This window comes from Penicillium waksmanii (genome assembly GCF_028829765.1).
Source record: "Penicillium waksmanii strain IBT 27052 chromosome Unknown utg000011l:1.0-400869.0:1.0-401085.0, whole genome shotgun sequence".
Classification (NCBI taxonomy): domain Eukaryota; kingdom Fungi; phylum Ascomycota; class Eurotiomycetes; order Eurotiales; family Aspergillaceae; genus Penicillium; species Penicillium waksmanii.
This window is the reverse complement of record NW_026643257.1, coordinates 227,470-250,344: the sequence shown is the minus strand read 5'-3', so window position 1 is coordinate 250,344 and position 22,875 is coordinate 227,470. Positions and strand designations below refer to the sequence as shown.

General features: G+C 49.3%; 11 protein-coding genes across 11 annotated transcripts; 8 read left to right on the top strand and 3 right to left on the bottom strand.

The window, feature by feature from the left end:
• Window positions 1–706: 706 nt before the first annotated feature.
• On the top strand, window positions 707–1,087 carry N7481_013445 (adenosine deaminase; the record flags this gene model as incomplete). Its single annotated transcript, XM_057272664.1, has 1 exon — window positions 707–1,087. One exon carries the CDS (start codon window positions 707–709, stop codon window positions 1,085–1,087), a length of 381 nt encoding a protein of 126 aa, XP_057115296.1.
• A 125-nt stretch (window positions 1,088–1,212) lies between these two features.
• N7481_013444 (Adenosine/adenine deaminase) lies at window positions 1,213–1,761 on the top strand (the record flags this gene model as incomplete). Its single annotated transcript, XM_057272663.1, has 1 exon — window positions 1,213–1,761. One exon carries the CDS (start codon window positions 1,213–1,215, stop codon window positions 1,759–1,761), a length of 549 nt encoding a protein of 182 aa, XP_057115295.1.
• Window positions 1,762–3,276: 1,515 nt separating this feature from the next.
• Window positions 3,277–3,837, top strand: N7481_013443 (GNAT family N-acetyltransferase; the record flags this gene model as incomplete). Its single annotated transcript, XM_057272662.1, has 1 exon — window positions 3,277–3,837. One exon carries the CDS (start codon window positions 3,277–3,279, stop codon window positions 3,835–3,837), a length of 561 nt encoding a protein of 186 aa, XP_057115294.1.
• Window positions 3,838–4,818: 981 nt separating this feature from the next.
• Window positions 4,819–5,914, bottom strand: amcA (putative mitochondrial ornithine carrier protein AmcA/Ort1; the record flags this gene model as incomplete). The annotated part of the gene is made up of 2 exons (XM_057272661.1): window positions 4,819–5,706; window positions 5,810–5,914. The coding sequence occupies 2 exons, from the start codon at window positions 5,912–5,914 to the stop codon at window positions 4,819–4,821; spliced, it is 993 nt and encodes a 330-aa protein (XP_057115293.1).
• A 652-nt stretch (window positions 5,915–6,566) lies between these two features.
• On the top strand, window positions 6,567–7,155 carry N7481_013441 (CGR1 family protein; the record flags this gene model as incomplete). The annotated part of the gene is made up of 3 exons (XM_057272660.1): window positions 6,567–6,630; window positions 6,695–6,843; window positions 7,015–7,155. 3 exons carry the CDS (start codon window positions 6,567–6,569, stop codon window positions 7,153–7,155), a joined length of 354 nt encoding a protein of 117 aa, XP_057115292.1.
• Window positions 7,156–7,623: 468 nt separating this feature from the next.
• On the top strand, window positions 7,624–9,285 carry N7481_013440 (uncharacterized protein; the record flags this gene model as incomplete). The annotated part of the gene is made up of 2 exons (XM_057272659.1): window positions 7,624–8,387; window positions 8,469–9,285. 2 exons carry the CDS (start codon window positions 7,624–7,626, stop codon window positions 9,283–9,285), a joined length of 1,581 nt encoding a protein of 526 aa, XP_057115291.1.
• A 373-nt stretch (window positions 9,286–9,658) lies between these two features.
• Window positions 9,659–10,901, bottom strand: tma22 (putative RNA binding protein Tma22; the record flags this gene model as incomplete). The annotated part of the gene is made up of 4 exons (XM_057272658.1): window positions 9,659–10,089; window positions 10,241–10,328; window positions 10,538–10,557; window positions 10,826–10,901. 4 exons carry the CDS (start codon window positions 10,899–10,901, stop codon window positions 9,659–9,661), a joined length of 615 nt encoding a protein of 204 aa, XP_057115290.1.
• Window positions 10,902–11,443: 542 nt separating this feature from the next.
• N7481_013438 (uncharacterized protein) lies at window positions 11,444–11,671 on the top strand (the record flags this gene model as incomplete). Its single annotated transcript, XM_057272657.1, has 1 exon — window positions 11,444–11,671. The coding sequence occupies one exon, from the start codon at window positions 11,444–11,446 to the stop codon at window positions 11,669–11,671; it is 228 nt and encodes a 75-aa protein (XP_057115289.1).
• Window positions 11,672–14,173: 2,502 nt separating this feature from the next.
• N7481_013437 (protein phosphatase regulator REG1) lies at window positions 14,174–15,853 on the top strand (the record flags this gene model as incomplete). The annotated part of the gene is made up of 2 exons (XM_057272656.1): window positions 14,174–14,775; window positions 14,827–15,853. 2 exons carry the CDS (start codon window positions 14,174–14,176, stop codon window positions 15,851–15,853), a joined length of 1,629 nt encoding a protein of 542 aa, XP_057115288.1.
• A 451-nt stretch (window positions 15,854–16,304) lies between these two features.
• Window positions 16,305–18,573, top strand: N7481_013436 (ELMO/CED-12 family protein; the record flags this gene model as incomplete). Its single annotated transcript, XM_057272655.1, has 3 exons — window positions 16,305–16,571; window positions 16,674–18,096; window positions 18,152–18,573. The coding sequence occupies 3 exons, from the start codon at window positions 16,305–16,307 to the stop codon at window positions 18,571–18,573; spliced, it is 2,112 nt and encodes a 703-aa protein (XP_057115287.1).
• A 1,332-nt stretch (window positions 18,574–19,905) lies between these two features.
• N7481_013435 (uncharacterized protein) lies at window positions 19,906–20,226 on the bottom strand (the record flags this gene model as incomplete). The annotated part of the gene is made up of 1 exon (XM_057272654.1): window positions 19,906–20,226. The coding sequence occupies one exon, from the start codon at window positions 20,224–20,226 to the stop codon at window positions 19,906–19,908; it is 321 nt and encodes a 106-aa protein (XP_057115286.1).
• Window positions 20,227–22,875: the final 2,649 nt, after the last annotated feature.

The window sequence follows — 22,875 nt, the reverse complement described above, 5'->3', positions numbered from 1 at the left end:
TCCTTCACGATCTATCAGTCAATTTTCAAAATATATACTAGTACTAAGTAATGCCCAGTTATGCCGCAATAATTATTTCTCACAACCTAAGTTAGTAGTATCAAGAAAAGAAAACATACCGACTCCAAAATTTTCAATTTACTTCTCCACAAAAGTTTGTTTATCGTTTGCAGATGTACCTTGTAGTTCAGTAATACTTATGTCATGGTAGGCTCCTTACTATGGGTATTTAGTCAAAGCCCAAGATAACCTGCCCCTTCATGTCATATATCACGATTGATTAGTATTCTACATCTATGTTCAGGGCGGGCTCTCGCTTGCACGGACGTACACTCGGACCGCTCTTAGTGCCAACCTTGGCAGGAGTTGCGGTTGGACTCATCTGCGGGCGAGTTATATAGCAAAGCCCGCAGGTCACCAATGTTGGGTAGGATAAGATTAGATAGCCAGATTATCGGCCAAACCTTTGAGGGCAAGAAATTATATGGGGTGACACATGAGTTTACTCATGAGATGCATATACAGAGGGTGAAAGTCTTCGCGCTGAGAAGGGACCTTATCTTCTGGGGACGCGGCAATTGGCGTCACAGATAGGCTAAATGGCTCAGGTGGAATATGTTTATTATACCTCCAAGGGATTGGCGAAATAATCAAAATCAAAGTCGATTTCTTTCTTCACTGCAGAACGCGAACCATCCCCAGCACTATGTGCAAATCACCACTTCATTCGTTCCTTCTCAATCTCCCAAAATGTGAGCATCACATTCATCTCGAGGGTGCTTTGACTCCGGAGCTGGTTTTTTCTCTTGCGAGAAAGAACAAGATTTCCCTTCCTGATTTGCCGCACTACCAAAGCCCCGAGGCTCTGGCAGCCAGGTATGATGGATTCGACAATCTCGACGACTTTCTCAACATTCACTATGCAAATATGTCGGTCTTGATTACCGAGGATGACTTTTACGAATTGGCATGGTCCTATGTTCTCGCGGCCCATGCTGATGGGGTTCATCATGCAGAAGTGTTCTTTGATCCACAATCACACACCCCCCCGTGGTGTTCCTATAGCATCAGTCACCAGAGGCTATAAGCGCGCCCTGGACCGTGCCGAATCTGAATTGGGGGTCACATCTTGTCTCATCATGTGTTTTCTCCGTCACCTGCCGGTGGCGTCCGCCGAAGCTACCTTTGACTCTGTAAATGAGTTTATCCGTGATGGTACTATTCATGGCGTCGGGCTTGACTCTTCTGAAGTTGGATTCCCCCCCCGAGCTGTTTACGAACGTATTCCAAAAAGCCAAAGTGGTTGGGTTACGGCGTACGGCTCATGGAGGCGAAGAAGGCGATGTTTCTTACATCAAAGGAGCGCTCGACTCTTTAGATGCTGAGCGAATTGACCATGGCATCCGCTTAGCTGAGGATCAAGAGCTTTTGGAACAGATCGCTGCAAAGGGCACCTTGCTTACTATTTGCCCACTCTCAAATGTTTACTTGCGCACTGTCAAATCCATCGCTTCTCTGCCACTTCGGGAATTCCTAAATTTTGGAGTGCTATTTTCGTTGAACAGCGATGACCCGGCCTATTTTGGCGGTGGGATATTGAACAATTACTGCGCAGTTCAGGAGGCGTTTGATTTCAGCATTGACGATTGGAACACCATAGCAATCTCAGGAGTGCGTGGAAGTTGGATTGGAGATGAAAGAAAGAGAGTTCTCTTGGAAAAAATAGCAGACGCTGTTGGTAGTTTTAAATCGGTGGTCTAGATATGAATCACAACGTTCGCAGCTGGCCTCGGGCTTCGGATATGCAGCAAAGTTAGGATGATTATTTATTCCTCTAGGTTCATGACTTCGTCCACGACAAATGTTAAACGCTTTCGCTACTCCGAATCGGATTCTATTGGGCATCGTAACTTCTTCAGAGCCTAAAACCCCACTACAGCCTATAACTTCTGGTTAAGAGACAACTGCTAGTAGGCGCTTGGGGTTAATACCGGATCTTCTGCCGTGTTCTTCACCACAACCTTCTTGTTGATCCCATTCTATCAAGTAGTGGATGCAGATTGGCGGATCCTCGTCATAGACTCTGTCTTATCCCTATCAGATGACTGGAGAAGGGGAAGTGTATATGGCCGCCGTCGGCTTGCCGGTTCGTGCCTTTCTTCGAGCAGGATAGACGGGGACGGGCTGCAGTGGGAGCACGTAGTATAAAGGCTGCCGAAATATCCGGGAGTTGGGGCACCGGCCAAGGCCGCGCAAGCCGCTGCTTTAGAGGGCCGGTCGCCAGATGAGTTTTACTGTTTGAAACTGCTTGAAGCAACAGGCGTTTGTGTCGTTCCAGGAAGTGGGTTTGGGCAGATGGAAGGATCATTTCATTTCCGGACTACCTTTTTGACGCACGCTACGGAGTGGACAGGCCGGATTGTTAGCTTTCATCGGCAATTCATGGATCAATAACAGTGATAGTCCTGGAGCGTGACAATAATGACAGCCATTTAATTTGTATCTTTCTTCGGGTTAAATATAATATGAGAATGCTCGGATACTCGCAAATCAAGATGTGACGATTGAACCATACAATGTGTAGTAGTTTATAAACGCTTATTGGCCAAATAGGTCCGGACTAACATACACACCTCAACCAGCTTATAGTAATTCCAGATCACCCAATGAGAAATATGATTCTCTTCGTTGCAAAATCAACCGTTCTAGCAGAAGTCAAATGCCAAGGCTCCCAGTTTATGCGAGATATGTGATAGATTCAAAGGGCTCGGATACGACGAATACCGAGGAAGGTGTAGTAGCAGACGATATTTCCCAGGTGGAAAGTAATAAGCTTGGAGAGAAGCAGAAGAAAGCAGGAACTACTGTAGGTACAGGTGGTTGCCGTCAAATCAACCAGACAACAACCAATGTACATAAGAGGCTTCCAGGTAGTTTATCCTACAACAACAAAAACAACCAATACACCATCTCTCGACTCTCTCTACCCTTATTCCATCTGGTCAGTAATAGCCCGCCGATCTGCTGAATAGAAGGGAAGATACGCATTACATTACCACCGATTACCGTTTTGGGCTTCGCTCGGTTTCAAATACCGCATGGTATTGAAAGATACCACGTGATAGAAGACCCTACAAATGAAATAACTACTTGTACTAATACTGTTGTAGGGTACATTTGCTTGTAATTTTAAATATACCCTACGTCGAAAATCATCTTCCCCTGTTATGCCCCTTCCCTTGAACTGTGAGCAGGAGTCAACGAATTTCCCCCCACATGATCTATTGCACATATGAACGTACCTTTCGAATGGATAACTTCAAGTTCACGATCAGGCAAGCAGAAGCAAGAGACGCTCCACTCCTACCAGCGGTGGAGCGCTCGGCAGCTCAAGCATTTTTACAGCTTCCTAAACATGCATGGCTCGCTGATGGAGACACACAATCGGTGGAGCAACATTTGAAATTCATCAAGGACGGTTTCGAATGGGTGGCTGTTGATGCCAAGGATGCCCCGATCGCATTTCTCAACGGGAACCTGACGAAGAAAACTTTCCACATACATGAGGTCTCCGTTCAATCAATTCATCAGGGCAAGCGAGTCGGTCGGAATTTAATGGAAACGGTGATACGATGGGCAGTCACATCTGACTGCTCGTCCGTTACTCTGACAACTTTTCGAAATGTGCCATGGAATGAAGGTTTCTATAGGTCTCTGGGGTTCAGGACTTTGGATTCATCTGAGCTGACGCCTGAGCTGAATATCATTATGAAGCATGAGGCCGAGGCCGGCTTATTGATTGATGAGAGATGTGCAATGTGCTTACGTATGGATTGAAGTCATCAGCCTATCCTCCAGGTATGCATTGCCATCGATTATCGTGGGAGTTGCATGGACTGAGATCCGACCAAGTCGAGAAGCGTATGCCTTCCTTCCTAAGAAAATGCATACTGATACTCAATCTAATATGAGCAGTGATATATAACTCTGGCTGCACGAGTCTGGGGCGAAGTCAAAGTCATTATCAGTTTACTATGTATAACTGCCGACTTGCACATAATCATGGAGATATGGGCTTTGAGAAGTTGAATGTGACCAGGACGCGTTCAACTTCCCATCCTATTTCCTATTGATTGAGTGGATATCTCGTCGAAGCTAGGAAGCTCACCAAACACAATTGGGTGCACCAAGATCCCCTTCCAATTTCTCTGGCCAAAGCGCCAAAACGAGAAATATGTAGCATATTTTGATTCAGTTCAATTCAAGATTTTGTCAACGGGACGCAGCTTGAATGTAAATCAGAACGTAATGACTATACAGTCGTTCATCCCTCAGAAAGCAGCACCTATCCAAACGCCACGCCCAACCGTAACAAAAGCAAAGTAGATAGTATGACGCCAGGTGGTGCAATAATAAACCGGAAGAAACACCGCAAACTGTTACGAAATTCCTAGTAGACTCAGATGCAATCGGCTGCTGCCAGTTCACACTTGTTTCTTCTTCTCCAGGGCTTCTACTAACTAGTACACAGGCTGAACTATGCCACTCAGGTTGCTGCTATTATGCTCATTTGAATTATTCCATTCAACAAATCTATAGTTATCCAGCAACAAATATCATGATCTTTTTTGTATATCAGGGTATAAAACAAAAGCAAGAAAGCGGTCTCGATCGCATCTAATCCAATCCAATCGAATCGTGATCGTAGATATATGTTCATCCAACACTCAACTCAACCAACAACAACAAAAGTCTATATGCAATAAAAGCAAAACATGTATCTCTCTCTCTGTGTATGTGTCTCTTTCTCCGAGGTGTTTATCCAAAAAATGATCTCAACCCCTCATAAACGGAAAAAATAAAAGCCGAGCTCGGCGCTGATCGCGCACAAGTAATTCCACAACCACGATACATCCCCTTAAGACCCTGCTGTCTCCAAAGAGCCCGACCAACACTCCAAAACGTCTGTCTCTGGGCACCGGGTTGGCGGAGTGAAATATCCTCCGTTTGTAAGCGGGACTTGATCGTATCGGCTGGGTAGAAGAGGAAGTTGTAGCTAATTCCCGCTGTTGCTCCGGCTATTAATTGTTGGTGGACGAAGAGGGCGCCGTCGTTCCCGGTGGCGGTGGTGGTGGTGGTGCTGGCGGCGGCGTTTTTCAAATTATATTTGCGAAATAACATACTCACACCCTCATACCCGCCAAACCAAGCTGCAGAACCACCCGTTTCCCGAATAAGTGTACCCAACTGACCACGCCAGAAACCGATTAATCCCTCGCGACGAAAGATGTCTGCGACTAGGGCGAGTGGACGGGGCTGCGCGCCGAATGTTTCGGAGGGGACTTGCATGCGGCATTTAATTAACTCGATGGGTGTGAGGGCGAGAGATGTAACCGAACCCGACGCTGCACCGCTGAACAGTAATGCGGCGAAGGGAAGGTGATCGATTCCCGGGAACACGGTTGCCCGAAGCGCATCTTGGATGATGCGGTAACTGAAGAATAGACAACTTGTTTCGACGGCGGCGCCGGTCATGGGGGCGGATATGCCTCGGTATAGACCCTTGAAGCCATCGGTTCGGAAGGATTGGCGGAAACAGTCCAAGGGTCCTGTGTAGCGGAGGGGAAGGTGTTCAGGTTGGGATTGGAGGCGGACTTTTACGGTGTCGAAGGGGTATTCTATTAATTTTCCTGCCATTCCGGCGGACTGGGGTGGTGGTGGTGGTTAGCGTGAGTCATTTGGAAGTGGCGAGATGGGCACACCACCACCACCAGTGGTGCTGGTTGTGTGCTGGTTGTGCTGCACTCACCGATCCGAAGACGATATCCTTCATAGCCTCAACCCCCTGGTTAGGCGGGAGGACGGGCAACTCCATCGCTTCATTGACCGTAATTGCATGCTCGGCCGTCGCCATCAAGGCTTAACAGTCCAGGGGGAGGGAAAGAGGAAGGGAGGAAAGGCTAAACGGGGCTATCGCAGAAGCATGATTTTCCACGACGGGAGGAGAGAGCAAGTCGGTATAAGAAAGAGGGGGACGGAGTATTTAAGAGTGAGCGATTTGATCGGGCGCGTCAGGCGCTGTCGCAGGCTCAGGCACTGCAGAGTGGGAGTGGGTGGGGGGTGAAAGACGAAAAAAAGAGGGGATTTGGCGGTGAATGAAATGCCTCGTGTACGCCGGAGGTGAGTAGAGTGTTTGCCAAGAGAGCCTTGCAGAAGCGAAGTCGTCAGTTTCAGGGAAATGGACCTTACGGGGCCCTTTTGGGCGCCAAATACGGTGAAAGCGGGACTGCAGTGGAGAGAAGAGGGAGAGTGGCAGAGGTGAAGTGACAAATGGAAGTGTCCAATACTGCCAAAGTGGGAAATTCTCGTGCCAAGCCTGATTATCTCGATCTGATAATCTCCGAGCAAATTTTCACTTGGACGGGCCCGGTGGACGCAGACTCGGTCTATCTTATTCCACTCATCACTGCAACCACAGTGATACATATTACAACAGTCATACTTTGCGCACACATACACACACACATACAGACAGACACATACATTCTGTGCCTTTCCCCTTCACTATGTCTACTACGGCCACCGCGCCAGCCCCCGAGGCCCCCAAGTCCGCCGGCATGCGCAAGAACGGTATGTCACTCCAACCCAACTCACCTACGTCCCCACTCCACCCAACTAATCCAATCCTTTTCAGGCAAGAATTGGCATGACTCCTCCAAGAAGCCCTTCCGTCCGAATTCCGGCCTGACCTCCTACGCTAAGCGGAAAGAGGCTGCCGACCAGGCAAAGGCTGTCAAGGAGTTGGAGCGTGAGATGAAGGATGAGAAGGAGGCCGAGCGTAAGGTGGGTGCTCATTGCTATTCACAGCTACTGATTTCCTTCTTTTTTTTCTCTTTCTTTCCCCTAAAACCCTAATGTTGGGTTGTGAACTATTGTTCCTGTCCCTGTTCCTGTCCCCGGCTATTTTATATCCTCATCCTGGCTGCCTACCATCGCTAACTCGGACCTCCCCAGGCCCACATCCAGCGCATCAAGGACAGGCGCGCCGCCAAGGAAGAAAAGGCTCGCTACGAGAAGATGGCCGAGAAGATGCATGCCAAGCGCGTCGAGCGCTTGAAGCGCAGAGAGAAGCGCAACAAGCTTCTCAACTCGTAAGGTGGAGCTGCCTGCACTGGTGTACACAGTACGCACTGGCACACTGGCACACTGGCATACATCTACCTGCATGATCCGGATACTACAGCAAGCCAGGCTATGCTATTCTATGCTAGCTATGCTGCTCTACAGCTACCGCTAATTCTCGGGTTGGGCACTGGCGTTTCTGGGAGTGTTTTGAGGATTCGATTGATTTGATTCAGTTCATAGCGATCCATTGATAAAAGCAATTTATTTACCAGTATCCTTTACTTGACTGTATAATGTATACCTCCATAACTGTATCACTGTATGCATACTCGTAGATATGCCATGTCTTCAGTATGGCTCAGGCTGTTCCGTAGCGTGTCGATCTTCTTGGCGCCTCCGCGTCTCCTCCGCACTTCACTTCACCACTTCACTTCCACTACACTACACTTCCACTACACTTCCACTACTACCACTCTCCCAAAACTACTATAATGCCAAATGGACCCCCATCCCATCCCATTCGCACACACCAGAACGGCCTCTGCAACCTTCCCCTTGACCCACAAACCTCCCACCCCCCGACCCAATGACGTCTCCAGTCCGTTTGCAGACAGCGACCGAGCCATCCCTCGCCATGTCCAGCACAAATACACCACCTCCTTAGGAGGAGCAGCAGCAGCAGGAGGAGGAGCAGGATCAAAATCAACATCAGGAATACGAGTACAACAACGACCAACTCTACAAGAACCCTCCTTCACCTCCATCTCCACCCCCAACCACGGATCCTCCGAACCACGCCACCGACACCCACGCACCTTCGACCCATTCGGCCTCGGCCACAGTCTCAGTCACAATCATAACCACAACCACAGCCACAGCTACAGTCTCGACGGCTCCAGCTCCAAATCAACCTCCCATAAACACAAACACACCAAATCGCGCGAACTAAGACTCCCACGCCCAATGAGCCATCTCGCTTCCTCAGCTAGTGCGCGCGGCTTACTACCCACCTGGTCCGGGAAGGATAAGGACCCCGGCCCACGCGATGCAGATGATGGGTTACTCCGACCGATAACGCGGGAGACGACGGCGTCGACGACACGGTCTCGCTGGGACTCGGATTCAACGAGGGGGACTGGTCGGAGGGGAAGTTTGCTTGATGTTCCTGAGCAGCATGAGCGGTTGGGACCGATTAGACGACAGGAGATTCAGTCTATGGAGGATTTGGAGAGGGTTAAGAGGAGGAGGAAACAGGGTGAAGGGTGAGTTAGAGTGTTGGCAGTCTTGTCTCAACCACTCAACTCAAGCTAAGCTAGCTAGCTAACACTTACACTTCGCTGCAGATATCTCCGATCAGCCCTGACCTCCACCGGAACACAAGCCACAGACGCGACAAGAAGATTAGATTACACATACTACAATCTCCTCGAGCGAGTAACAGCGTTAAATTCAACAATCGCCTCCTTTCAAGATCTCTCCGAATCAGCGGCTACATTCCTGAACGAGTTCGACCGCGAAACAAGCACCCTGGATACGGAAATCCGCAAACAAATCATCGACTTAAAGGGGTTTACCCCTCAAAGCGACAAATCCAAGAGCCTAGAATCCCGCATGAAATCCGGTCGTGAGAAAGTCGAGCAACTGGGTACTCGTCTTCAAGCTGTCAAGTCTGAGATTGACCGTTGGGAACGACGGGAATTGGATTGGCAGGAGCGGATTAGTCGACGACTTAGAATCTTTTGGGCTGTTGTTGGTAGTGCGGTGATGGTTTTGGTTTTGGGGGTTGTTTTGCAGAATTGGCCTGGGATTGAGCGGAATCTCCCCGTCGATTCGCCGAATTTGGATTTAGATCTAGACATGGGCCCGGCATTGGCGTCGGCGTCGGATCCGATCTCAAACCAATCTCTCCCACTCCCCGTGTCGGGTACAACACCTCAATCTGTGGTTGAGTCCATCCTCCATGACCATGGGGTTCAGGTCGAGACTAGTTCGGCGTGGTATCCAGCCAGCCTTGCGGATCGTCGGGAGAGTCTTCAGGCGAGGGCTACGGATGGGGGCGGTGGAGGTGGAGGCTCGAGTGAAAGCTCGAGTTCACGGGCAGTGAAGGCGAAAGCTACGGATGCGGAATATGATCCTTTGCGGGTTCTTGATGAGTTGTAAGGTTTATGATATTACGCACTGCACACTGGCCCCTTGGCAGTACGCACAAGCATCGGCAAAGAAAGGCACAGCACAGCATTGAATGAAGCGTTTCTGTTCTGTTCTGTTCTGTTTTGTTTTGTTTCTTCGGGTCTCCATATATTTTTATTTTAGTCGTGTCATGATACCCATGCCCATACCCATATCCATACCTAACTAACCACAATGAAATCGTCGATCATTAATGCCAGTCATCAATCAATCCAACCAACCAACCCAATGCACTCAACAGTCGGCGTAGTGATGCAAATATCATACCAGAGTATAAGTATCAGTATAGTATCCTCCGCCTAGTAAATACCCCTCTGCTCTATACCTCATAGCTACACTGGCACTAAACAATACCAGCCGCAGCATCAGCCTTCTTCTTCTTCTTATCCTCAATCAACTCAATATTCCCCCGTGGAACCTTATCCCCATGAACCTCAAGCAACCACTCCCGAACATCCTCACTAACATCTCCCTGAACAGTAATCTCCTCCGTCCCGGCCGCAGAACGAGTCATAGAAGACCCAGTCGCAAACTTCTTCCCCAAATCCTTGGCCAATTTCTTATTCTCTAATCCGAATACTTCAAGGCCGATAATCACGGTGACGTATTTGCGCTTGTTGCGCTCTACCCGCTTGATTTGGATTTTTGAAGCTGCTTTGCGCTCCGCGTCGCGCGCTTCGGTTTGGGCGGCTTTGGCTTCTTTTTTCGCGGCGTCTTTTGTGGCGCGTTCTTGGGCGGAGAGGGAGAGGGTTGAGAGGTTTGCTGTTACTGCGTCTGTGGGTGATGGTGGTGGTGGTTAGTTGTGGTTATTTGGAAGCGGGCAGAGATGGAGATGAAATATAGGAAGCGGGATAATATAGAATCCCCATCATAACGAGCGGGGAATGGGCATGGGTGTGGGCATGGGTCGGGATATATCACTCACCCTCCGAGTATAATCTATTCCAAAGATCAGGCTGTTTAGCCTCAAGCCATTCCTCGCATTTCTTCGCCGTGCCGCCGAACTCGCAGTACTATTAGAAGATGTGGTCAATGGCGTGTTCTTTGTGTTTCGTGTTGAGTTGAGTTGAGTTGAGTGTATGTATCTTTATCATGGGTCCAAGCGAAGCTGCGCAGCTTGCTATCGTATCGAATTATATCATATCGACCCGGGGAAGGAATAAAATGGGAATAATTGCATAGCATAAACTAGCATAAACTAGCGCAGCATAACATAACGTACCTCTGGGGGTAGAGTGCAGACTATGAAGGAATTGTGTTAGCCAAGGTTCAACATCACGCAACATACACCAGTAAAGCACAGAAGTACAGTACAGGCCAGGCAAGGAGGGGAGGGGTGGGGGCGGGGAATTGAATTGAATAGAATGGAATGGCAATCCACATCGCAAAGCTCCGTCCGTCCAGTGCAGCTCTACCAAGCTCCATCCGGGCAGTTGGCTAGCTCAATCCAATCCAATTCACCACACCACACCACACCACAGCCCACCATCCCACCACGGGGGACACTCACCTCCACAGTATACAACATGTCTAGCCTGCGGCTCGAGGGGACCGGGTCCTGCTCCTGAATCCGCAACTTCAGCCATCGTTTCAAGTGATTATGCAATGGGTCGAATCAAAGAGTCGAGTCGAGGCGAGTCGTCAGTGTTGCGGTGCGGGCAGTGCGGGCACTTGCTTTGCTTTGCGTTGCGGTTGCGGGGCGCTTACTAAGACACTTTGGGTATGGTGTGCACGTGATGCCGACTCATCCCGTGATGTCCCGTGATTTTCCGGGCCGAGATTATTCGGAGACTATAGGAATTGTTCTTAGTTTTTAGTTACTGCATGATATCAGTGTGCAGAGATGATCTACCGATTGTGATGGGATGGGGCTAATGTAATGGTCAATTGCTTGCTAATTCGGGTGCTAGTGATAAGCTGGTGCTGATTGCATCGTATACATTTACTCTACAAAACTAGAGGGTACTAACTATAGACAATACCGTAGCTGCCAATATGAACAACACACCAACTCTGTCTTGCAGATCATCCTATCTCATCTCACCGGGTGTAGGGTAGGGTAGGGTAGGGTAGGGTAATCTGAGACTAAGGTAAGACTAAGACCCCGCCCGAGTGGCGCGAAAGGACAATGCACCGTCGTTATCGCCAGGAGAAGAGGGAGAGGAAGGAGGACCGAGGGAAGACAAGACGAGAAGCTGCGGCCGGACTGGGGCCAGCCTGGCCGAGCGAAAGCCTAGCCGAGCCTGGTCTGCCTGCCCGTTTCCTGTCTGCCCGTTTGTCAATGGGGCCATGCATGTCAACGGTAGAACTGCGTTCCGCTGCCGTTGCGTTGCGTCTGCATCTACCTCCGGTGTAGAGGTAGAGTAGGTGGACTGGGGGATGGGACTGGGAGATAGCGACCGCATCGCATTGATCCGATCCGCAATTGGTGCCCGGGCGGTTGATGATATGTAGATCCGCAGCAGAGCAGCGCAGAGCACCCCGACAGCCTTGCCTTGAGGTAGCCGTTGAGCTCCGATAAGATAGTATCAGTGTCGTGCATTAATGAAGGGCCCAGCGTTCCAGCGTTCCAGTGGACGAGTGGCTCCACCGTGGCTGGGGACCCCGGTAAGACGCGCAGTAGTGGAAAGTAAAGCGCGTTGCATACGGAGTTTTTTGTGCCAGTACGGGTACAATGACAAAGTACGATGTGCAGCAGAGCAGAGCAAAGCGCTAGGTGAGGCGCTAGGCTGTGGAGCAGGCAAGGCACTAGGTACGAGCCCTCCGTACCTAAGGCAAAGCGCTAGTTGAATACTCCGAAGAGCGGAGGATTGGGATTGTAACGGTGATGCAGCGATGCGGAGACGGGTAGATAGATACGAAAATTGGTAGGGACCCTCGGTATGGGATGGGATACCAAGGTGAGGAGGAGGATGATCGTAGATAGCGATTGCAGCGATTGCAGATAGTAGAGTTGCCCTGCCCGGGGCTAGGTAGCTGGTTATCATGTATGTACCAGGTACCTCCCTAGTGCGGATAGCTGGGAAGCACAGACCGATGATCTCAGAGTTTCGTTCACCTCATTCACTCCTTCAACCACTATTCGTACGCGTCGATCGATGAAAGGACAGGCTGGTGGCTCCGCAATTCCGAGGGTCAGGGGTCGTGGGGGCCCGTGGGGATTCGCGTCAATTTGCACATCCTGCTCGCCATTGATTGAATCATCTCATCTCCGCGGATCGCATTGAGGAGTATCCGCAGAGTATCCACAGAGAGTACCCGCAGAGAGTACCCACCGAGAACGAGAACGTTATGAATATATCGCGTTCACTGGGTGAGGATATGGTGGGCCAGAACGGCGTGCTCTTGATAGTGGATCTGAGACGCAGCGCAGCGCAACGCAGTGCAGCTTCGTTTCAACGGGGTGCTAACGCCGGGGCCCGAACTCATCGAGGGCAAAAAAAAAAAAAGAAGAGGCGGCGGCGGCGACATGCAGCAATGCGGCGCTGTCACTGGCCCACGGGCCTGGTGCGAGGGCCCGGACGAGGACGGACAACTGAATGCTGGGAGGGATGCTGGGAGGGTTTAAGCCAGAACCAATCATGGGCTGGTCTTCTCGGCGACATCGACAATAGCCAGTCGCCCAGGCCTGCAAGCGCACGGACAAAAGGCAATTCTAGGTGTACGACGAGTTTTTCTTAGTTTTGCTTTACCCTTTGCCAGTTGCCCCCAGTTGCGCCCAGTCTGCATGATGCAAGCCTGGTGTGGTGGAGAGCATTTGGTGGTGGTGGTGGTGGAGGAGTGGTGAGTTGGTCAACCTGGAAAACTTGATGTTCCAAGAAGTGAACCTTGGAACCTGGAACTTGAACCTTGATGCTCTAGTTCATACCAGACTCTGTAGAAACTGCCAAGGTTTCCGGGCTGACTAGACTAGGTCTGGATGCTAGCTCTAGATGCTGCATCTGGATGCTGGATGGCTGGATGGATGTCTGATAGTGCCGCCACATTCCTCCTCTTCGATTGGTTCCCCTCAAGCCTCATAGTCATCGATCATATCGGCATCGGCCATGGAGAAGATGGAATGGCACAAATCTCGAGCTTATCTTCTCGGCACCAGCAAGTGTCCGCGACCAGGCCTGTGCTCAGCGGGTGGGGTTGAGTCGATCAGGAATCCATAGGGCAGGCAGTAATGTATTTTTGTCGTGACTCGGACTGGGGTGGTATCATGATGTCTACCACTGACACTGACATTCACATTCCTGTGAACTGGGAGAAGATGGATATGTCGCCATGCTGCGGTATGTGTATCTCCAGATATCTGTTCAACTCTGTGCCACCCACCATGTGTTGTGCTCAGACCCTGCTGCTGCTGCTTCTGTTGCTACTTCTGCTCTCTTGTAGTACTCCATGACTTTGAGTGCTCCACTTGATCGAAGCTCGCAAAAGTGGGGAATAGTGCGGTCTGGCCTTGGACTTTCTCGTAACTGTAACTGAGGCCGGTGCGCACTAGCGGAGGGGAATGATTGCCAGTGGCGACCGGGGGAAAAATAGAATAAGAGGGAAAAAATAAAATAGAAATAAAAGTCGAGAGATTCAAGTATATAGCAGTGGCAAAGACAGAGTCCAGAAGGGAGAAGAGAAAAATAAAGAGAAAGTTGAGGTTTGAAGAAGAGAAGTTCCTCTCCCCGTGATTCTCCCCACGTTTTCCACTTTCCTCCTCCTTTCTTCTTCTTCCACCACCACCTCACTTCACTCACTCACACCACTCTCCCCTCTCTTTCTCTCCCCTAAAACCCTAATACCCCCTCGGGACTATCTTCTGTTCTACTACACCTCATTATACTCTTTCTACCACCCACATGACCATCCCCCATTAGCCATGACGGCCCTGGCAACCCCCCAACGGTCGCCACTTTTCTCCCCAGATCCGTTGCGCTCACCCACCACCCAAAGATATTTCCTCCACGACCTCCACAACCTCCACGATATTCACTCCAAATCCCCCATGCAACATGATTTCAACCCCCACGATTCTCCTAGTCCCGTCGCCTCCACTGAATCTTCTCTTCCGCCCTCTCCGAACTTCACTCCGGCCGTCCAGGATCCCCTCTACACACCTACTCTGAGCAGTCTATCGCTAGATGAGGATCTACTCCTCCCTTCCGACAAAGTGGAGACAGAAACAGAGACAGAGACAATTCTCGATACCTTGAGCGACGCCTCAATAGATCTACCATCTCCCTCCGCACTCTTGACCACCCACCCGGCTGCCGACGATACCTCCGTCGAGGACGAGCCATCGCGCCATGTCGACTACCTGGCCCATGAATGGAAGGAAGAGGATATCTGGGCCTCCTGGCGATATGTGACCGCTCGCCGAGGTGACTACAGTAATGGTGTCCGGCTGGAGAACGCGTCGTGGAGGACATGGGCCAAAGCCAAGAATAACCTCAAAACTATCTCTCCAGAGACCTTGAATTGGTGAGCACCCTCCTCTATTGCGTGCACATTGCACACTGCTAACAATCCCAGGCTCAAGGACTGTGATGTCACTTGGCTCTATGGTCCCCTCAAGACCTCCGCCTCGACCGACGCCATGACATCCGATTGCTCTCCTCCGCCCAGCCGTCTGGAAACCCCCAACTCTTATCTGGAACGGAAGCCCATCTTAAAAAAGAAAACCGCATCAGAAGCTATCCTCCAACGCTCCCTCTCCCAACACACCCTCCTACAGCATGCGGGTGCCATTCTCAAAGCCCAAGAGGCAAATGGATGGTCTCGCCCCCCATTCCCCCGATCCAACACCGACCTCGACCAAATCCACCACCGGACGGGGAGCTCGACATATTCCCTCGGCGGTACTCTCACCACCTCGTCCTCCGGGATGACTTCCCCCAGTGAGCGGCGGCATATCCACTTCAATGATGAAGTGGAGCAGTGTATCGCAGTCGACATCAAAGAAGGCGATGGAGACTGGCCGGCCGTGGATGACGAGTCTTCATCAGACGATGGAGTGATCATGATGCGACAGATCGCTGGTCAAGCATCCCTCAGCAATCGAAGTACCCCACGCAACAGTTTTAGCAGCGACAGCAAAACGATCGCCCCATTACCCTCCACCACCTTGAAATACCGCGGGGACACCCCGGAGCCACGCGAGTCAATCCTTGCTCGGTGGTCATCTCTTTCATCACAACCCGCCTCTACCTCCACCTCCACTTCCTCTAAATTATCACCCACTCCCTCCGTGGAAACCCTCCGCCCACCTCAATCCTCCGCCAACTTCCTGCTTGATGACGATGATGAAGATCCGAGTCTCGATTTTACGGGCCATTACCGGACTCAAGACCAGCCATGGTTTGTCCCTGAAGATGAGGATGAAATGACCGATCGTCCACTTCGACTTACCTCCTCGGGCATGTTTATGCCGTATGGTGAGGGGGAGGGAGAAGGAGAAGGAGAACCTGTCAGTAATGGCCTCCTTGGCCGTGTGGTTGATACGGTGAATACTGCGCGAGATATTGCCCATGTCATTTGGAACGTGGGCTGGCGGCGGTGATGACTTGAGTGCAAAATAGTATGGTCATCTTCGTCTGTCTGCATTTCATCTGCATTGCATCTCACATCCTCATTGCATCATGTCTCTCATCATCATCTGGAGTTGGTTGGGTTGGTTGGATTGTTAGTATATAGATTCCCTGATTCCCCGGGCAATGCCCTATGTATGACGAATAACTAGTAATGTACAAACGAGTTACCCCAAACCTATAATTTATGATCCCTAAACCCTAAACCAAAGTAAATAATCAATCTAAATCCTAATATAATGCAATAAAATAAACTAAAATAACCAATAAACCCTTAATAAACCATCTGCCCCACTTCCCCCTGACGCCGCCTTCGCCTTCGCTCCGAACTTCCTCCGCACTTCAACTTTCTTTCACTCCACTCCACTCCATACGGAGTTACTCGCGAGTTACTCAGTATCTTCCCTTCCCTTCTCCCCAGCCATGGAGAACGTTAATGTCGCCGAATTGGTGGAGCGCCTGGGCAGCGATGAAGATGCCGTTCGGAAAATGGCCGTCTTCAAGCTCCAGGGCAATATTGGCGATCCTTCTTTCGCGGACCTCTTTATCGCTGAGGGTGGATTGACTCGTCTGCGATACCTCACCCTCAATGCGAGTGGGAATACCCTCGCTTATAGCCTGACGAGTTTTTCAAGACTGCTTGATGTTGATAAAGGGTGGGAGTGTGTCGATGTGGAATTGGTTGAGCGGGTGAGTGACTGCGCAGCAGCAGCTGGATGGAGCACTGCAGTTGGATGGACGAAGCGCAACCTGAATATGAACACCCGCTAATATATTCTCTCTCTCCTACAGATCGTCCAATTAATCGTCACCCACCCCCTCGTCAACATCCTCCGCGGCGCAATGTCAATCTGCGTCTCCGTCGTCTCCCACCCACACGCCGAAGGCCGCAACTCACCTCAACCCGATATGTTCGGCTTTCGCGCCCTAAAACCCGCCATCGCTATCTATCCACAATTCCTAGAAATGCTCGTCAGTCGACTATCCTCCGCTGACCATGCGCTCTGCGCCAATGCCCTCCAATTGATCAATTCCCTGATGCGCGACTCCATCACCCACGATTCCGAGGCTGAGTGGCCTAAGTTTATTCAGAGATTACAGGATCTCGGTGTCATTCGTGCGGTCTATAATCTTATGCAGGACTCTGCGTTGCAGGATCTTGCGCACCCGTTGCTGGAATTTCAGTCTCTTACTAAGGTACTCCTGAGGAAGTGGAAGGAAATTCCCCTGAATCAGGAGAAGCCTGAGCATCGCTGTGCGTTGAAGGGGATTCATTTGGCTAGTAATCAGAAGGGCTCGGAGGAGGTTCTGGAAAAGGAGAAGTATTCCACCAATACAAATACCACTACCGGCGACGACGCCAAACGTTCGAAACGACACCATCCCGAAAAGTGGCGCCGACTGGGCTTTGAATCCGAAAGCCCCGCGACAGAATTCTACGGAGTCGGTTTCCTCGGCATGGTGGATCTGGCAGATTACGTCCGCAGCCACCAGGATGAATTTCAAAAGATGCTCCTAGAGCAATCGACAAAGCCCTCCCGACAGCGCTGCCCAATCGCGCGAGCCTCGTTGGCTGTAACATCCATCTTATACGAACATTTCGAAGTCGATAAGTCCGAAATGGACGATTCGAAGAATTACATGCTTATGGATTCCCGATCCAGTCTGGATCGACTATTCAGACCGTTACTATTACACTGGACCCGTCTCCATGTTGCGGGTTTACAAGCGTTCTTCCGAATGTGGAAAGCTACGGCGGCGGAAATTGATGATCTGGATAAGCTTGTTGAATTGGTTCGGATTCTAATCGAGTCTGTTGTCGGTGGTGCGGCGAGGACTAAAGACGTTCAAGATGTTGAGGAGGAACTCGCTAATTACGAGTATGCCCGTTTGCGTGAGTTGCAGATGGAATTACTCGAACTTACGTATGAAGATGCTTGGGGTCAACATCTTCGTCAGGTTAGGGAGGAACTTCATCATGAAGCTTTGCAGTTTGTTAAGGAGCAAAGGACTAGGTGTTTACTTCGTGGTGCTTGGTTCTCGATGGAGGCGGGTTCTGGTTCTGGTTCGAAATCCGATCCGGTGGTGACGGGGAGGTCGTCGAATGCATCGCATCAGTATGTCCAGTTGTCGCATAATCGGCGATATCTTCATTTTGGAGAGTTTAATTCTTTGGGCGAACGGGCGCCGGAGTTGGATGCGCTTCCGGAGAAGAGTATGTCAACACTTTCACCTTGGGATTTTGCTATCAATTACTTACCCTATCACAGTCGACCTCTCGACAGTCTCATCGGTTGTATCCAACATCTCCGCCCCAGACAACACCTCCACATCAACAGTGAAAACAGCCCCCCGAGCAGCGACAAAAATCACCATCCACGGCTACGCACCGTCTCCCACCAGCCAGGGCCACAGCCACTCCAATTCCAAACATCACCGCTCAACCTCCCGCTCAACGGCAAAAGAAATAGTCCTCCTCGTCCTCCGTCCTTCCTCGCACAGTGAAGCTTCGGAGTGGTTGGATGGTTTACTCATGTTGTTGAATCAACAGCCTATTACGGCTGAGACGACGAAGTTAATTGACCTCGTTGGTAATTATGGATTGAAGATTCGATTGCTTAATGTTCGCTTTGATGATGCTACGTTTGCGGGCGAGGCGCCGACTGTTCCGGGAGAGGGAGGGGTTGGATGAGGATTATTATTATGATGTTTTTGGTGGGGTGTGATGAGGTGGGTGGGATAGTATGATTCCTTCGGGTTTTCTTTTTTTTCTCGTCCCTACTTTAATATCGTGTTGCGTTTGTTCGCCTAATCTTTCCTTTTGTTTTTTTCTTCTCTTTTTTCCATCTCTTCAGTGTTCATTTTGGGTCGGATTGGATCGGATTTGGTTTGCGTTTATGTCTTGTCTATATGATATATATACCCTCTACCTAAGGCCAGATTAAGATGAGATATACCAATTGCAGTTATCTTTGTACACTTTCTCCTGAACCTTGGAAGCAGTTCCAAGGTTGGACTCTCCAGACCCCTCCCCCTTCCCGCAGACCACACTGAAAGGCCACCGAAGAAAAGCCACTAAAAAGGCCACATACTATTAAACAAAAGGATAGCCGGTATGACTGCGACAACCCTCGTGTTAGTTTCACATTCTTTGTCAGTTTGCTCAATACTAAGAGGATGTGCTACATCCGGCATCGTGGCGAAAGTCCAATAAAAGTGCCACTGACAAGCCAATGTCGACTTTTACTCGAATAGCTGTTAAGCTGCTACACCCATCGTTCAATATGAAATGGCGAAGGTTCAAGAGAAGTGCTACTGTCAAGCTACTATCGGCTGTTATGTGGACGACTGTCAAATTTCTGTCGACTGTTGCGTGGATAGCTGTCGACGTGCTGGTGATTGTTACCTGTATTATATTGCTGTAACTCAAAACAACGTGGTGAAAAAGGACCAGGCCATAATGTATAGCCCTGTGGCTGGAGCGGAACCAAAATGACATACATAATAGATGATATATGTAGAGGCAAAGCCTTCAGAGCAATATCTAGCACTGAATACTAAGGCTACTACCAAAGGAGAACTTGAAACGCACCACAAAGCAGTGTTGGCTGACTGGGCCGCAGGCCGAAGGCCGCTTAGGTCTTAGTAGTACTAGTATCAAAGACAGAAATTTCAAGTAGTAATGGAAATAACTCGAACTGGTGTATTACAAAAATTCTCTTATCAGAGACCTCTCCAGGGTCAATAGGCGCAACTTGAACTCAGCGCCTGTCCCAGTGAACAGCTCGTAGATGCTGCTTCAAGTTATCCCTTCGATTAAAAGCCTTAAGACATCCGTGATAAGGACATCTAAATGCACCTGGAGCAATATGCTGGGTTTGGATATGGCGTTTGAGGGTTCCGCGGTTTGAAAATGGGCCGGGGGACTTGCAACCTTCCATGTTGCATATTAAAGCAGAGTTCGTGCTATAGTTAATAGTCAGCACTGCATAGAAATGATTTTTAATATGGCAGAGTGTAAATCTCACTTGCTCTTGAACTGGAATTGGTTGCGGGATGATGTATCAATTTTTGGGACTCGGTCTTCAATCACGTTTTGAAATTCGGACACTGTATTTTGCTGGCTTGAAGGCGTAGTAACCGAATTGAAATCATGGCTATATGGCGCGAGGGAATCCAGTACCTGGTCGGGGGTGAAAGGCTCGATATCTTCGAGCAAAGGATTCAGTTCTGCGTATGTTGGTATGCTATCAGTGTTTCGGTTTGCTGTATAGACTTGTTCCTGGAAGCATCTTCGGGGCTTTTCGGTCAGGAACATCGCATTGTATAGAAGAGCGGGCTCCATTTTGCCAGGATATCGGGCCTAATCATAGGGATATTGCGGAATAAAAGTGAGAGTTGGGATTAATCTCAAGCATAAAGGTTGTCCGCGGAAGATTATTTATAGAGAACCGTAGGGTTCGGCTTTTGTCGATCAACCTAGGCGATGACTTGTTAAGCTTGTAAGTGGATCCCACGTAACTATGCGCCCGTGGATCCCGAGCTGTGGTACCAAACCTACCAAAGTAAGTTAATGACTTGCGGCTTATCCGTATGCCCAAAAATCTAACCCAACTAGGAAAAGTTCTCTGCTCAAAGCACGGTCAAAGAGCCTTGATTTTCATAAGCTAAGGACTTCCCAGGGTTAGTGCATATCGCCCGCATCGATAGTTAGTACTAAGTAGCCGGTGCGCAGCCTGATAATTTACGGATAAGACAGGTTTCCACTCAGCACTCGTCTCGTTTCCTTGGCCCCGAGACTCAGGTGTCATTGTGGAAGAAGCTACAATGGTCCAGGCTAATACAGAAGCCCATTCGCCCTGTGCTGGGCTTACGGCTGAACCTACAATTAGCAGGATCTGCTGTTCTTCCTTACCTGTGGTACATAATGTACCTGGAGTGTAAGGCTAAGGTCATCCCAACCTCTCTTTCTAGAATGAAAATTAGCATATTGAACATTTGAGAAGATCAGTGTTGATTGTAAGAGGCTTTTGATTTATCTTTGTTTGTCTGGTGGTATACACATATAGATGTTCTCAAAATCCTTCTGGGATTCGATGTGGAAAGACGTTTTCTAAATCTGGCGAGGCACACCTCCCGGTTGGGTATTTTTATTTTGAGGTACAGTAGTCAAGGGGAGCGGGTGTGGATGTGTGATCTGGAAGGTGGTTCGGACGTGGAGGTTGGTTGCTCGGCCCCCTTTAGTATGATGTGGTGATTTTCGCAGCCGGGATTTGTATTCATTTAATATGTATGAATAACATTACAGTAGCGGTTTCATAAAAAAATTTATTGCTTAGATCTGACCAAGAGTTCAACAAATGTGTTGAAGGAGACTTGAAGTTTGTCTCATTACTGATAGGTGGACCAAATTCCCCGCTCTTGCGAATGATTATGCTTTTCCCATTTCACCAGGACACAAGCGAAACGAATGCGACAGGGATGGGACTTACGTGCCCGGGCACGTAAGTCCCATCCCTGTCGCATTACAGTGCCTCAGGCATCAAGGTCGGCTCGTTCTCTGACCTCAGAAACACTTACTACTTTATCTGGAAAACCATGCCGTGGCAAACCAGCACTCAGGATTATTCATAATAGGTAAATTTATCTCCAACTCTGGAGTATATCACCTGCCTGACATCCACATTATAGGCTGCTTCGTGCTTTCAATTTTCAAGGTTGATGATATCTGCCGGCCGCTCTCGACGCATCCTTGGTGGGATATCCAATCTCAAACCAATTCCAAAGCAACAGCGTTGTTCAATGTCAAAATTTCACTTCAAAGGTATCTTGCTCTTGAAAGAGTCCGTACCTGGGACCTTCCACATATTGTGCAACCACCTGACTTTTGAGGATACAGCGGATGCGCGTTATATTACCCTTGAAGATAGCAGGAGACGGGCTCGAAAGGTCTGCAGGAGCGAGTTACCAAGAGCAAAGACCAAAAGCCGACTTGCCCCGAGCTCGAAACCAATGGAAATACCTATCATTTTCCCTGTTGAGTTATCTTTTGTGGGGAACGCATTTGGAAACAGGGCCTTGTTATCGTCCAAGTTTAATACATGGCTGCCTGCCTGATCAAGGACGTGTCCCACGAAATCCCAAGCCTCAAATCCAGAGAGACTGTAAGTTGAGGTGCCAACCCTTTCGAAATCTATATTGGAAGATGGTTCAGATCTGTTTCAATCTTGGAAATTTACAATGCTGACATTATATTATTCAAATATCTTCTTGCATAAATATATATTTGAAATGTGAGTTACGGCCCGGGTTATTCGATGGGTTTTGTTGAAATAACTTGAATGTGGCATTATACAGCTAGTATGTATTTTAAGATCCAGCCTCACGTTCTGCTGGTGAAAGACAGGTGATTATCTAGTGGAAATGTCTATGTGGCTTAATGCTGATGAATTACGACCTCTAAAGCATTTAAGGAAGGCCCCTCTGCGGATCGTTTTTGGAGATTGTTTGAGTTGAAAATCTTTGATATAGGCAGATTTTGACGCAGAAATTATCTCAAGGCAGTTTGGCCGAGTGGTCTAAGGCGATTGACTAGAAATCAATTCTCTTCGGAGGCGGCGGTTCAAATCCGCCAGCTGTCGTTTTTTTTTTTTTTTTGAACCCGGAAGAGCCATTCGGGAGCTGGAAAGCGGAGTATGTATGTATACCGCCAGAGTCCAACGCAGCTTTCCACTTTCCCCCATTGCCCCGTTTCCAGTTTCGATAGCCTCAGGTAGTTTCCTTCCTATCACCACCTTCGTGCCATCTGTCTCATCTTATCCCGTTCGCTCCTCCACGGTAGTATCCAACACTATCACACTATCATTCCATGTCGAAAATTAATTATCGAAACACGACTCTTCTGATCGATTAGCCTGGAAGGCCGTTCTTCTAAGTTACTAGGAAATAGCAGTATTTGAAAGGGAGAAATATCCACACGATTCGTCCAAGCTCT